The 14,706-nt window shown below is 41.1% G+C and overlaps 1 protein-coding gene across 6 annotated transcripts in view; it reads left to right on the forward strand.

Moving 5' to 3' along the window:
- The window catches only part of BTRC (beta-transducin repeat containing E3 ubiquitin protein ligase), a 115,015-nt gene that overhangs the window by 39,549 nt on the left and 60,760 nt on the right, over nt 1-14,706 (forward strand). For 5 of the 6 annotated variants that reach the window (XM_063163333.1, XM_063163336.1, XM_063163334.1 and 2 more), the window contains one exon: nt 8,900-8,977. The exons of the other annotated variant lie outside the window; for it this stretch is intronic. In XM_063163333.1, the coding sequence (XP_063019403.1) occupies nt 8,900-8,977 (78 nt within the window). The remainder of the gene's footprint in view (nt 1-8,899; nt 8,978-14,706) is intronic. 6 annotated transcript variants of the gene reach the window in all.

The following is a 14,706-nucleotide window of genomic DNA, read 5'->3' on the forward strand; positions in this document are numbered from 1 at the left end:
AGGCGGGTGAATTAGGGAGATATCCCCCTCACCATCAGCGCTGCAATAAACAAATACCTGCTCTGCAGACATCAGTCTGTGGGGGTTTATTTCCAGCCTATCTTTTGGGCATCAAGGACATGAAATCTGCAGCAAAACTAGACACTTTTACAGCTGATTTCTGAGAGCACTTGCAGCTCCTATGCAGATGAAGCTGTAATAAATATTGTACAAAGAAAGTTAAGCTGTGTCTAGAGGATTTTAATAAATAAAAAAGTTTTTTAAAACTCTCCCTGGATCCAGTAGCTCTTGCTAACTGCGGTTAGTACAAGAAATATGTTTTTGATATGTATTTTGAATTTTGGCTTATATTCTAAGCCTGTAAAAGCTGACTTTGTGCTGTTCCCCCCATCCTACATGTAGGGGAAAGAAATCAAGAAAACATCTTATTCCAGCATACAAAATCACTGATAAAAGCCTACAATTCATGAGCATGGGAGGGAAGAATGCTGTGAACTGTGAATAAGAGTGTATAATTTCAAACTTTAGTACTTTTACACTCTGGGATGAGTGTTGAAAATGAATTTTTGTGGAAAGAATGTAGCAAAATGAAAGTAACAAAGAAGAGAGAGCCAAGCCTGGATTGATTCAGTTCTTTTCTAAAAGGCTTCTGTTGCATGCAAAATCCTTCTTCCTGAAGTATGTGTGGCACAATTCAACAGTCTGGCAGAAAAATTTAACCCCAGCTGAAACTGTTATAAAGGAATTTTAACATGAATTTAAAAGATGACAGAAATTACTAATGTTGCCCTGAAGAATAGAAAGGGAAGAATATTGTTTTGTTCAATGTGAGGAGCAGATGTACAAGGGTAAATCAGTAGGAAGAAGCAAACTAAAGCATAGAGATAATGATATTCAGAACAAGTCCTGACACCAGTCTTACATAAGTGATCTGGTTGAATATTTGAAAGTATATCCATATTATGTGTGTTGTAAGGTTAATTGGATGTTTTCTGCCCTGCTTTTTTGGGAATGTGTGCTTTCTGTTCCTTAAAAAGATGTCGATGGCTTTGAACTACATAAAATTTTGGAGTACAAGATGTACACTATAAAATAATGCATAGAAAGTGCTAGCTATAAAAACATGTGTATACCTGTGAAGGTGCTGATCAATTTGTGCTGTTTAGGAAAGAAAATTCCAAAACAGACCTGGCTGTGAAGAAATGCAAATAATAAAATTCAACTAGAGGTCCTTGAGGCTTCTTAAGCTCTAACCTTGTTATGAGGAATGGGGAAGTCAAACTGCCTAATGCAGATGTCTGTGAGTTACAAAAATAACCAGATGTCCTGATTAGCAGAAGCAAATGTTCTTCCCTTAATCCACGTGAAATTACATTCAAAGGCTCTCCGGATGTAATGTGTGTGTAAATAAGGGACCAACAAACATTGGAATAGAAAGAGCCATTGGCCAACTAGCTTGCAAAGCTTGAAAGATTGAATATTAAAAACAAATTTGCCACTGCTGACTCTCTTAAATTCACAGAACAGAACTGTTAAGCAGGGCTGCTTCCTGGGAAACATGGAAAGCCTGTTCTCATTAGCTATTCTCATTCTCTCTCTCTCTGTCTCTCTCTGTCTGCGTTGAAAAATACGGATGAAATGAAACCAGCTTTTAAAAATTCCCATAAATGACTTGTTCCTAGCATCTGTATTTTGGAGGGGAGTGGTGGTGGAGGTGATTTTTTTGTTAGCTACAACTAGATTTTTGCTGTTCGAAATGCATCTGTTAATCAGATCTTTGATATTTGTGCTGGGTTCTGGTGTTTTAATGTTAAACTGAATTTACTGTTCTAGTAATGCGGACTTACCACGCCGTTAAATTACCCTTTATAGCCAACAAGTAATTACTAAGTTAAAGAATGTCATAAGAGGCTTTTCTGTACGTTATGAAATTCTGTTATCAAGTCTTGTTACTTTGAAAATTTATACTTTTCCAATTATTAATTTGAATGAAAAATTAAGAAAACCATGAAGGATCCATTCTACAGATGTGAAAATCAGAATCTTGCCCTGGTTGTTGAAACTTTTATCATCATCATCATCATCAGTGTTAACATGGAGGCAGACCAAATTGGGACTTGTGTGAACATGAATGTGTGTGTCTGGTCAGAGGTGTAGTGTTGCACTTCCCATTTTCACTGCTGTCAGAGATTCAGTTTTAATAATTTAAGTTTTAGTAGGTACCTGAGCTGCTTAAGCATGAATTTCAACTTGTAAATGTTCCAGGTGGGGGGTGAAGTCTTCACCCCCATCACAGGGCATTTATAAATGTATTGGAGGATAAAAAAGCACCATGCTTCTATGCAGCTAACAAGATAGATATAATAAACAGAATAGACATGTGCATGCCAGTCTGTAAAGCAGACACTGAGCTGGAAGGCCTTTTAGTTTATTCCTTTTCTTTTTCTGTTATCAGTCAGTGAAAGGCAAGCTGCAGATTCTCTGCCCTCCCCCCGTCATTCTAATGCTCAGCCAAAACCCCTTGCAAAAGTACCATTTAACTTTAAACTTGTAAGAGCTGGGAAACTTGTCTGTGCCTTCATTCCAGGCTGAAGTCACCCCCTTGTGCCTACACGCTGCAATTTATGGTGTTCTCTAAAAGGATCTAATCTTGGTGAATGTTCAGAGCAGCAAATGCCGAGGAGGAATGAGGTCTGATACTTATCTCTGCATTTTCATTGTTGTGGATCTCCCTGTGTGTTATAGCTGTCATTTTCGTTTTATCTACTGAACAGCAGAGAATTGCCTTCAAACTTGCAGCTTTCATACTTGTTCTTCTCAAAGAGCATTCCAATCCTAAGGACTGGTTTTATATATTGTAGTGACTGGCCAAATAAGTGTGAATTGGGATGTTTTGGACCTCATGATAGGAGAAAAAGGAGAAGCTATCCTTACATGTTTTTAGTATATCTTAGACACTTTTTTTTTTTAACAGTAATACTGCTTCAGGCTGACACTGGCTATGCCAGGATTCATCCTAGCACTGTTTGAAATGGCTGAGATATTTATAAACTGACAGACAGCATTTATAAAATGAGGATGCTGACAGTCCCTTAACGATAACAATGGACTTGGACTCATCTATCACTTACAGAGGTTATTGGAAAGGGAACATAAGGCTTCTGTGTGCCTCTGGTCTTAGACTGGCACTTATTTCCACACATATCTCTCTCTTTTCAGTCCTCTCGGGCTGACATTGGCATTAGGCAATTACAGCTAATTTCTCCATACCTTTACCTGATGATGCTTTGTCCTGTTTTCTGCAAGACAACTAACTTTGCAGCATCTTAGAGCAACACCCTCATTTTCCTAAATTCCCTCCTCCTAAACAAGAGGAACATCGTGACTTCAGGCAGGCTGCTGGCTTGAATTGGGAGAGAAGAACAGTGTGCCCTGATTGACAGACTTAACCCAGGGCTGGGCAGGGGTTAAACAGGCCTTCTGCCTCCTTTTACTTTCATACAGCACCAGTCTGCAGACAGAATGCTGATGTACCTCTTTATTCAGTGGCTCCCTCTTGACTGAGAGAGTACCCTTCTGTCCTTGGTGAGGAGGACCAAGTGCAGCACAGGGACACTTCCAGGAACATGAAAAAGGATGTCAGTTATTTTCAATTTCTGATAAAATGCTGTGTTCATTCAATGCACTTAGGAGCTTGAGGGTCAGGTCATATCAACAGTTTGCACTGGAAAAGGAAAAATGCACTATTTCACTGGTGTGTGCTAAAGCATCTATTTTAATGTGGCAGCAGAAATACTGAGACAGCTATGTCTGGCATCCAGTTTGCCCTTGGAACATTTACTCTACTCTGTTTGCACACTGTGTTCCCACTGTATTATTTGCTTAGAGACCTAAAATACCCAAGTAGATTTCCTACATGCAGTTGGATCTGCTGATACCACTAAAAGCACACTCTGCACACCCAGGCTTCTGTTCGAGCTGATGTGTACGCACGCAATGGCTGGAGCGAGACTTGATTGGCTTGAGGGGGTCTATTTATCAGGGAACTCGATTAAAATACAGACTGCACATGACATCAAATTTGTAATCATTTTTCCACAGCAAGCAAGCAAGCATTTTCTGTATTGGATGCAGGTGTTTAAAGCAATAGTGTGTTTTAAGGGCCAGTGCAGCACAAATTCTGGCCTTTGGGATAAAGACGAGTGTTTTGCCTGCATAAACAATATATTATTTTTTTTCCCCTCCCCGAGGTCCGCACACACCTAGTTTCCCTCAAGCTCATCATCTCTGTCAGGTTAATCAATAGGCACCGTATGGCAGAGGGTCAGTAATCAGTGTCATCGTGCCTTTAAATCGTGTTGAAAATTTGCTTAAAGCCTGGGCCAATTAACATCGAGATGATGAATGGATGGGTAGATGGGAAGAGCCTGGCGCTCAGGGGCTTTGTGAGAAGGAGATGCTCAGCTGTTGAGCAGCAGACACCAGCGAATAAAATCAGCCATTCATGTGAGCTCAGTCCACCCACTCTTAATGATAATGTCAATCTAGCAAAATATATACACATTGGAGTTGTCATGAGTTCATAAATCAAAGGAGTTTGTCAAAGGCATTCAGATTAACGAGGCAGCAGCAATAACAAGTCAAATTTGCATAGAGAATTGCCCGAATCTCAGTAAATTATGATCCTGTTTTTCATTTGATTATTTGCTAATGTCTCAAGAGGGAGAATGATTATATTAGCATGCAAAATCTACTCCAGAAGTAGAAATCCGAGGTATAGCAGACCAGCACACGATGACAATTAATCAGTTTCTGCATACTAGCATAAACACGCAAGGCCCAGAAATGAACTCCTTTTTTATTATTATTTCTCCTTGCTACTGATCCAAATGGTTCAGCTTGACAGAGACTTTATATTGCTTTAACAGTGTTCTGAATTGTGCCTGCAGGCAAGACATAGTTATGCAGCTATAACCAACCTATCCATCTGCCAACCAGATTGGAATTCTCCTATCCAAGGCTTCCATTAACCCCCACTGACAGCTCCAAACAGGATTAAGAATTTGAAAGCATAAAAAATAGTTGTGCTCTTCACATAGACACACGCTTCTCCCCCACCCCCACCTCCATGCACTTGGAAAAAAGGCTGTGTCTGTACTCTTTTATAATTAGTGTAGGGCAAAACAGCATCAAAGAAAGCCTCCCCCATTTGGCAGGGGTTTGATTTCCACCACGAGTGAGGCGGTACTAAAGGTAGCTCTGCCCAATTGGTAGTCCCTGGGAGTGCATTTCTCCATGTATTATATCTCATTCCCAGCAGTGTTTGCTGGGCTGTGTATACAAAATACTGCATGTCATCTCCTGTCAAATGCTTCAGTCTGGGGATTTTGTATGCATTGTAGCATGTTGTGTTTAGTGGTGGAGGAGGCTTCATGGGGAGAGTTAAATAGTAATAATTTTGTAGTGGTCTTTAAGACAACCTGCCATGGAGTTATATTCTGTTAATTACAGGCTGAAGTTTTAAATGCAAATCAGATTTAAAAGGATCTCATTACAGGCAGTAGCCATTTTAGGAAAAATGAGCTATGGAAGGCAGAGCCCCTTTGCAGGAATCTTCTGTTAGAGACAAATTTTCAAGGTTACAAGAACTATGAGCTTGGGTTTCCTGACTTATCTTCTCAATACTTCCCCTGTCATTGTGTGACCTTGGGGAAAAAAATGAATAAATTATTTTACCTGTCTGTGGAAAGAGGGGGTGCTTTGGAGACTTCAGGATCTAATCTTGCCTATATTTGTTCAAAAGAAGAGACCCTTGCATGCAAGCACAAATGCTTTTAGCTAGTTCAGTGTTAGTCAAGAATGCTTGCCTGTGGGAAGTAAAAATTTTCCCTGGTGGAAGGGAGTTTGTATGGCTTTTCAGCTTTCCATGTGCACTAGTTTTCTTTGCTTCTTTCTCCCTAGCAAATTCCATCGTTCCCCTACTATGTATGAAGTACAGTTGCTGCAGATCTTTAATATTCCCAGTGAGTACACCCAGCTTACCGTCTGGATACCAAATGCTTCTTTCCAGGTCTGTGCCCGGGACGTGCATTTCAGTAACCACGAGAGGGTGCTCAGAGCGGTTCCTCCCTTTGTCTGCCTCTCCTGTGGCCGAGAGCATCGCTGGAGTCCTGCTGAGACAAACCTTATTCTGACCTCGCACATGTTTATCCCTCCTCCCACCTTGTTCAGCAAGGAGAAATATATAGATGTACCGTCTCAGTCGATTACGTTATGCTCTTCCCTTGGCCATGGCTAAGTGTTGCCCTGTCAAGTGAAATTCACTTCCATGCAGCTACAGTTAGTCCTGAAATATGCAGGGTCCTGTAGCTGCACCTGGATTGATAGGTTTCCTTTTCCTGAGAAATGAGCGGGAGTTATAAACATCTGTGCTTCTTCTTAAGTGTAATGCTTTCCAGTCATTCTGTCTTCACCAAGCGTAACTTACTTGCCCACAAAAGTGCATGAGCAGCGCTCCTCTTTAATAGTCTGCTATCGGAGCTGCTGTGTTGGTGCTGTAGAATGGTGAGACGCCAAGCTGTGAACCACCATATGCACTTGGCAGTCTTTGTCTGGTCTTTGTTCAGCCAACCTCTTAGCCTTGCCACCTATAAAGATAATGAATGCAAAATGGTCCTCTGCTTGCTCTTAAAATTAGATGCTCAGCTTAAAGAAAAAGTAGATAACTTGATGCTTTGCAGTAACTAGAAATTTCAAAATAAGGGCTAACAGTTCACCAGCAGTTCCTGCTTTTTGATGTTTCTGTGAGGGAGGATCTTTAGTGGCTTTAAAAGGCGAGAAGAATGTAAGATTTCACTGTCAAAGAGAGATTAGTTGGAAAGGGGATTCGTTCTGACACTTACTGTAGGGAAGGGGGTGGATGTTGAAAATGAATCCAGAAGTACTAAACAACCCCTTTACCCTACAGCCACAACAAAATGCATTTCCTTTAGTAACTCACCTCAGGTTCTTATAGGTTTCACTCTTGATCTTTTTTTTTTCCCCCAAAGCACAAAAATTAAAATCCTAACTTGAATGAACCACTTACTAAACTAAATTTCGTGAGCAGAAAAGAGCAGCTTTAATGTCTGACCTTCCTTTTTGCATATATGCAATTCTAGCTTGTATGTTTTTATGATCACAGTTCTTTCAAAGCAGGATTTAATGTAATAACTTAGTCCTGACTGTGACCTCATACAAAAAAAGCTGCCCTCTTACAGTGATTTATCAGGCCTGTTTAGGATTGATTTCCATTATAAAACCCTGGTTACAGCATTCCAAATGTCATGGTGCCTTATAGGTTCTATATCTTGTTTAAAAAAAAAAAGAATTCAAAATCACTACTTGGTCTGCAAGCCTTGATTTACTCCTGACCAGTTTATGACATCCCAAGTGTGGTTTTACTGTTGTGTTCCTCTCCCTCTACGTGTTGTCTGTCATTTCTCAGCAGCTTCTGTCCCTGCCCTGTGTCCTGGCTGTCCCTTTGGTCCTGTTGCTCACGCAGCGCTGCAGTGGGCACGGGCTCCGCTGTGCTGCTGCTGGCCCTGTGCTAACACTGCTCTCCCAGCCTGCTCCTCCTCTGCCAGCACATGCCACTTGTGTCTCCTGAGGTGCTGGGCTGGAAGATGTCTCTGCGAGAAGCCAGGCAGAGCCGTGCTCAGCAAAGGACAGGTTATTTGGGAGACAGATGCAGAATGCAAACTTCTGCTCTAATAGACACAGTCCTGAGCTTGTGTGCAAGTAACTGGAAAGCCACCCTTTTCCTGGCAGAGCTCTCCCTAGGCAGTTTTTCTGCATCTCTTTAAAACCTGTTTAGTTGCTCACTACTGAATGTGTGGGAATGTGGCCTAGGGCTATGAATACTGTGGTGATCAAACTTATTTTAGATGTGTCTTTGGGATTCCCCCAAGCTGGCTGTCATTTCTCCCCGAGTGCAGTAGCGGAACCTGTGCGAAGGAGCGCCGTCTTCCAGAGTAGCTGACTTTGGCAGTGAGGTCAGGATTCTCCCCACTGTATCCAGCAGTTTTTAACCCAACATTTACAAGAGACTATTCATGTCCTGATACAACTATAGTTTGTCTTTAAACCAAGCAATATTTGGTTTTAATCATGACAGTAGCATGACAAAAGTTTCCTCATTGTATTTTTAACTCATGCTGGAAAAGCCCTTGCATTTCTTGTCTACCTCCTCTTGTCTGACTGATCTTTTTTTTGAAGGTGGCAGCTTACGTTTTGGAGAATCAGTCTTTCTAGAAATTGTACATATATGTGGAGTCAGGCAGCAGGAGAGAAAAACACAGCTGTATTATCATACACAACCTACACAAGATTTGGGGGTGTTTTTGGAAGGATTCCCTGACAACCTCTTGTGCAAGAATTTAGCTCCACCATAATTTCTCTATTATTTTAGGCAGCCAGGCAGACTCAGTGCAATTAGTAATTGTTAGGCAGATTAAAAACATAGTGGCACAGAGAACAACAGTTGCATTCATTAACAACCTCTTGTTTTCAACAGGTTCCACTCTTTTAAATGGTTATTCTGGGGTGTTCAGGAGCATCAGTGTTGCCATGCTGATTGAACCACCATTTCAGCTTTTGGAAGTGGTTATTGGTAGTTTCAGAAAAAATCCCCAAAGCACGGGCTTCTTCAGTAGATACCTGCGCAGTGTTGCATTGTTGTGTTGAGGAGGAGAAATTCTTTCTCTGCCATAACAAGCTGTTGGCATAAAAGTACAAGTTAGCCTCCAGTATGTGTGTATGTAAAATGCTACAGCCTGTGCAGGAAAAATATTCTGTTTCTTTCTCCTCACAGGGTAATATTAGGGATAAGAACTGAATTAAAGCTTACTTTCTTTCACAGAATTCCTCTGAGAGAGAAGACTGTAATAATGATGAGCCCCCTAGGAAGATCATTCCTGAGAAGAATTCACTTAGACAGGTATGTGATCAGTCTCTTTAAAAATGCGATAAAACTTTCTAGCTATTTGAATCCTTAAATGCTTCTGGAAGCTGAAGTCTGGCTTGTGCTCATGGAAATCTTTTATTTTCTTCTTTGAAGTCTGAGCAAGTCTCATTGTACCCAGGAAAATCAGACATAGAGATTTAGCTTTCAGGGGAGTTTGATGACTCTGAAGAAATGTATGCTTCAGTATAGTTCAGTCAACTGTGACTTTAGTTTTACCTTTCTTCTGTTGGTGTTCATCAAGACCTCTTCAGCCTTGTCTTCTGTAATTGTTCCTGTCTTGTTTGTAGTATATTTTGCCTTGCCTTAGATCAAGACTCTCAAAATGTTGTACAACAATTAAACTTTTTATTGCCCTTGAAGGTAAATTTTCTTGGAGATGATATCCAATTTAATAACCTGAAAAGTGACCTGGTCTTATTTCTTTTACATTCATATAAATTACTAATGGGTAAAAAGGAGAAAGGATGGTTTACTAAAACAATATTTCTTTGTCCTTTATATATAGGAAAGCAAATTCCTTATAAATTCAAAATAATTCCTTTTTTTAATCCCTGTGGCCAACAAAGGGAGGCTGACATGTGCTTTCTGGGAAATTTAAGTTGAGTTTAGTGATTTCTGATTCATTTTCACTTTGGTCTTTCTCCCCACTGCAACCTTCAGGCAGCAGAAGCAAAATTATGTCCATGCCTTAGCTGCCTGAGGTTGCTGCCTGGTGTATCAGAGTGAAACCATTGGTGAATGTGACTTAAGTGAATACCCCAGGCCATACATTGCAACAGCTGAGGAGTTGTTGCATTTCCTTCTGCATCTCAGCCACAGGAGCAGCAGCCTCAGGCAGAGGAATAAGATGGCGCAATCCTGCCCCACATCAGCTATTCCAGAAGTGCGTCATAGTAAAGGAAGACGTATTTTTTTGATACAGTGCACTTGTGCTTAGAACTGTTTGGTTTGTGTGGTTGGTTTGAAGGGTTTTTTGTGTTTTAATAGGAGTGTTTGATTTTGTGGGAGAGTGTCATGTGAAGGACTGCATACATGTGACTAAGACAGATCCATCTAACAAATGTAGTCCATGTAAGTCTTTTAGACATGAGGCAATATGCTGGCAAAATGGCTAAGGTCCCGTTTATAGATGAGAAGGATTACCTTGCAGAATTGATTAAATATGTTAGATGAAAGTTAAACTGTTTCTGGCATTCAACAACAAACAAGAGCTGGAGGAAGAGGGCAAACCTACTCAGTCCCTACTGTGTATCCCCAGGAGAGGAAACAAGCTCCCCAGCATGCCAGAAAATCGGGGGGGGTTTATCTTAGAGTAATATTATCCATGGCATGCCATCAGGTTCAGCAAGGAGAGGTATATGATTCTTCTTCAAAAGAAGATTCATAGTAAGAGATGTTAATTAAAAAGGATCATTAGTTACTTATTTTTTGTGTCTTCTCATCACACCGAGTCCTTCCTCGTAATTATTGACTGAGGAAACAGATATTTGCAAACTGTATTATACAGATGAGGAAGGTACAGTTTCTGGAATTGGGTTTCCATTTTGTTTTATCTCAATCTGCAGAAGTTTTCTTAGTGTCACAGGAGTTTTCTTAGTGTCAGGCCCACAATTCATCATAATCAAGTAGATACCAGGAATAAAACTGAAAAACCACTTGTAGTGTCCTGAGATTTCACATTGGAAAGAATTCAATGGGCATTGTTTACATTGAAGATGGTTAGCTGTGTTGCACAATATTGTAGGGACATTGTGTCATTCTCCATCTTTGTGTCCAGTCCTTACAGTGACAGATGCAGGACAAAATCCTTGGGTCTTTTATTGCTATCTGGGGCCTTTCTGTTGAGAACAGTCTTTGTAAATAAATTCAAGATGTAGTCTTAGTCTTAAAGCAAGTGCCTCTTGTCTAGATCATAGGAGGTGGTTGTCCATGATTTTTTGCCTGTTATGGAGGGCATTGTGGTTCTTTACATAGACAGAAATAAAGCTGTCTGAGCATTTTGAAAGCTCAGATTGTTCCTCCTCTCCATTAACAATGGACAGGAGCAGTGGGAGTTTTCTGGGGCTCTCATTCCAGAATTCAGACACATTTAGCCACGTGCCTAAATACTCACAATCAATGAGTAATACTTACTGGAAAGATCTGGATCTCCTACAGAAAGGTATGCAGAGTGACTGCTATGTCTTACATCTATCCATGCTTTGTAGAACCAACAAAATGTGACCTGCAAATGCTGTCAAAGCAATAATACGCAAAAAATGCCTTACATTTTACTGAAAAGATGCTAACTTGGTACATATTATGCGAACAGTTTTGTATTTTTTGTTCCTCCTGTGAGACTCCCTTAATATTTCATGGTTGAGGAACGTGGACCTGCATGCACGGAGAAATCGAGTGTATGGGGGTAGAAGAGGAGTCTGTTTATTTAAATGGTCTTTCCAGTGGATGTATCCTCATATTTAGTACTTTTTGATTAGTCTTAGAAAATTAATGAGATGCATCAGACCACTTCAGGGTAAGTACTAGGTCTTGACATGTTCAGCTGCTTAACAAGTTTAAGTAAAGGTGCGTTTCCTTTTCTTGCCTTGCTTGCAGTGCTGTTATGCAGCCTTAGCCATAACACTTTCTCAGGTGGGTTTGTGGATCAGACATACCAGAAGGTGGAGGTGCTGAGGAGGTGTAATGCTTACTTACACATCTCAAGTTGTGTGCAGGAGCTGAAGACACCCATTGCTCAGTCCTGTGGAACTCTTACTAAGAGGAATATCATTTTGCTGTTGATTAAAATGGTGTATGGAGATGGGTGGCTTCAGAAGTCTCAACAAGTGGGGCAGTGTCCTTGAATTGCTGGAAGTGGAAGGCACGGGCACTGTTGGGTGCATGTGAGGGCAGCAAGGGAGAAAAGACATGGAGATTAGCACTGGGAAACTGAAGAAGGCAATGAACTTGACATTGTTTGCTGGAACAGTGAAAAGATCTAAGCTATGACAGACTTTGGAATATGGATGCAGACGTTCAGTTTTTGTTGAGTGTTTGATCTGACAAAATTAAATTTTGAAGGGATAAACTGAAAATCATAGTATGAAAACAGACCAGAAAAAAACAATGACAAGTGGCAAAAGTTTTTGGCAACTTTATTTAAGCTAACAAACGAATTTTCACACTGCAAAGTTATAAATTAATTTTAATAGGCTGATCCAGATGGTCCATTTGGAAAATGGATAGCTTGATCTGTTGAAAATTAAACTAAATTTATCTCTCTCATACTTCAAACTGAAGTAAGCGTGAGAAGAGTGCCCATTAAGTCCAGCTCATACAGATGGACCGGCAGGTCACACATGGGACTAATCTGATTCATTTTAAAAATAAATGCATGAGTTATTGAATCAGGTTCCTGTTTCAAGCCCTGCATGTGAGCGTGTGTGTGTGCTGCCCTTTCAAAGGGACTCGCAAATGCTTCAGTGCATTTTTAACCTGTGTGTTTCCATTTTAATTCAACTTCCTTGCCAAAAAACATAATTAGTTTTCAGTGCCTATCATTTAGTGTTAGACCCAAACACTAGATTGATTAGGTCAGCCATTTGTTATTTTAAGGGCTATGTCTCCATCCTTCATTTATGAAGAACATGAGCTCAATAGTCTTGGGGAGAGAGCCGGCCTTTAGAAACTGGGAAGGGGAAAGTCTCTGGGGGCCCCTCCAGCCTTTTAGCTTCTGGGTGTTTTTAACAGAGCCATGAATGCAGATTTGTAAATTTATTGCAGTGCCATCTGTTTTTTTTGCAGGAACAGTATTATTGTTGGCTCGTATCTATCTATTGTGGTGGTCACTCCCCGGGAGCTTGCCCTCATAGTCCTAAGGAAAGTGATGAATAGTGGGGGTCAACATGAATAGGTCACAGGGCAGCTGTCCAGGGCTGCCCTGAACTTGATTACCCTACTGGTTTTTAAAGAAGACGGGCACAATGCTGGTTGTTTAAAACCCTCCCTCCCTTCTCTTCACTGCAGCAATAATGAAGTGCCTTTTGCTGCTGTGGTTCATCTGTGGGCGAAGGTGCCTTGTGGGGAAAAGCTGGCAGCAGCAAGGCTGCCACAGTGTACCTCCTGCAAACCTCACATTGGACTCTGCTGTCTTTCTGCAAGCTTCCAGATGGAAGTCCGGGGGAAAAAAAATCCCTGTCTGTTACCCCATTCAGACAAGCCCCTTAGCATTTTCAAGAATTCTCCTTCTTACTGTTTTGGCACAGAATATTACCTCAATTCACTCTTACAGACTTGAGATAATTTTCTAAAATTGCATGTAGCACCTAAAACGTGCTCTGGGCACTATTTCAAAATTAAAATAGGCGCAGTCTGATCTTAAGAGTTTAAAGCCAGTACTCGAGAAAACCATGAGAAGCAGAAAGTGGCTGAAGAAGGTAGAGCTAAGGGAAAACAAGAAGTAGCAATTGTTAGTGGTTTACTTTCAATTGGCAGCCTCATCCCCCTGCTTAGGGCTCCTCTCCATGTCTATTTCTCCGCTGCAAAAGTGTTTCTGCCATGCAAGATTGAAGCCCTCTTCTCGAATGATGAGGAAATTTGCATGGTGTGGAGGAAGAGAGGGTCCTTCATCTCCCTGAGTCTCTTTGGGGAAGATGCTGCACTTCAGATTTGCCTTGTGTTGGAGAGCTGTCTGAGGCAGGGCAGTCCTAGTCTATAAAGTTATCCAGTTATTACTGGACCTGCAGATTGGAAAGCCCCCTGAAATGCTAGAGGTACACCCTTAGCCTTACTTGCCAGATTATTCTTTCTTTTTAAGTTTTTTTTTTCTCATTATTCTCAAACAACAACAACAACAAAAAACTAATTTCCATTCCTTTGTGACACCTAGTGCGTGTTACAAAGCTGGCCAAAGCGGGATGTGCTGGAGTCTAAGTTACAATGGGAATGCTGCCTCGTGGCGGAAAGGCCACTGGGCTCTTTGAGCATTAGTGCTAATAGGAATCTGTCACCCCGCCGCATTGCTGCATTCCTCTGTAATTGAGTAAATTGCAAGTGTTGTCTGCTCCCCCCTGCCCTTTGTGTCCATGTCCACTTACCATCCGAAGAACGTGGGCAGTGATAAATAAAGTGCTGAACAGGGCTCCCAGCTCTTTGAAAGCAGCATGTTGCCAGCCCTCTAGTTATATTTCTTTAAGTGTTTATGTTTTTCTGTATTCTTTGTCTTGTGTGGCTGGAACCCTGGGGATCCGAAGCCATGAGAGAGGCCAAGAAGCTAACAAAAGTAGCTGTCCCCTTGTTAGCTTGTTCCTTTCTTCTTTAAAAAACAAGATGAAAACCATCTGGCTCAGGGCATTACATTTTCCTCCCCCATGCACCTCTATAGATTAAGAGTTTCACCTGCAGTGAGGGTTTACATTGATTAGGGAGGGAGCAGTAATTCAAGCCTCCATCCACTTCAGTGGTACTTTGCAGTCTTTAAAGGTGCTGACCCATTGAGTTAAACTGTCAAGGGAGGATAAAAAAGGATCTTCATCCCAGGAGGTAACAGCTGCCAGGTTTTCAACACCTTGCACGCTGCTGGAAAAATGTCACAAATTGTCAATGGAAAGAAAAATCACTTGGCTGCCATCTTCTCTTAATGATACGCCTTATAAAATGAAAGATTTAAGAGTTTAAAAATCAGCAAGTAGCTGTTAGGGGGAAAAAAAAATCCTGGGGGGTTT

This window comes from Melospiza melodia, chromosome 9 (genome assembly GCF_035770615.1).
Source record: "Melospiza melodia melodia isolate bMelMel2 chromosome 9, bMelMel2.pri, whole genome shotgun sequence".
In the NCBI taxonomy this organism is placed as follows: Eukaryota; Metazoa; Chordata; class Aves; order Passeriformes; family Passerellidae; genus Melospiza; species Melospiza melodia.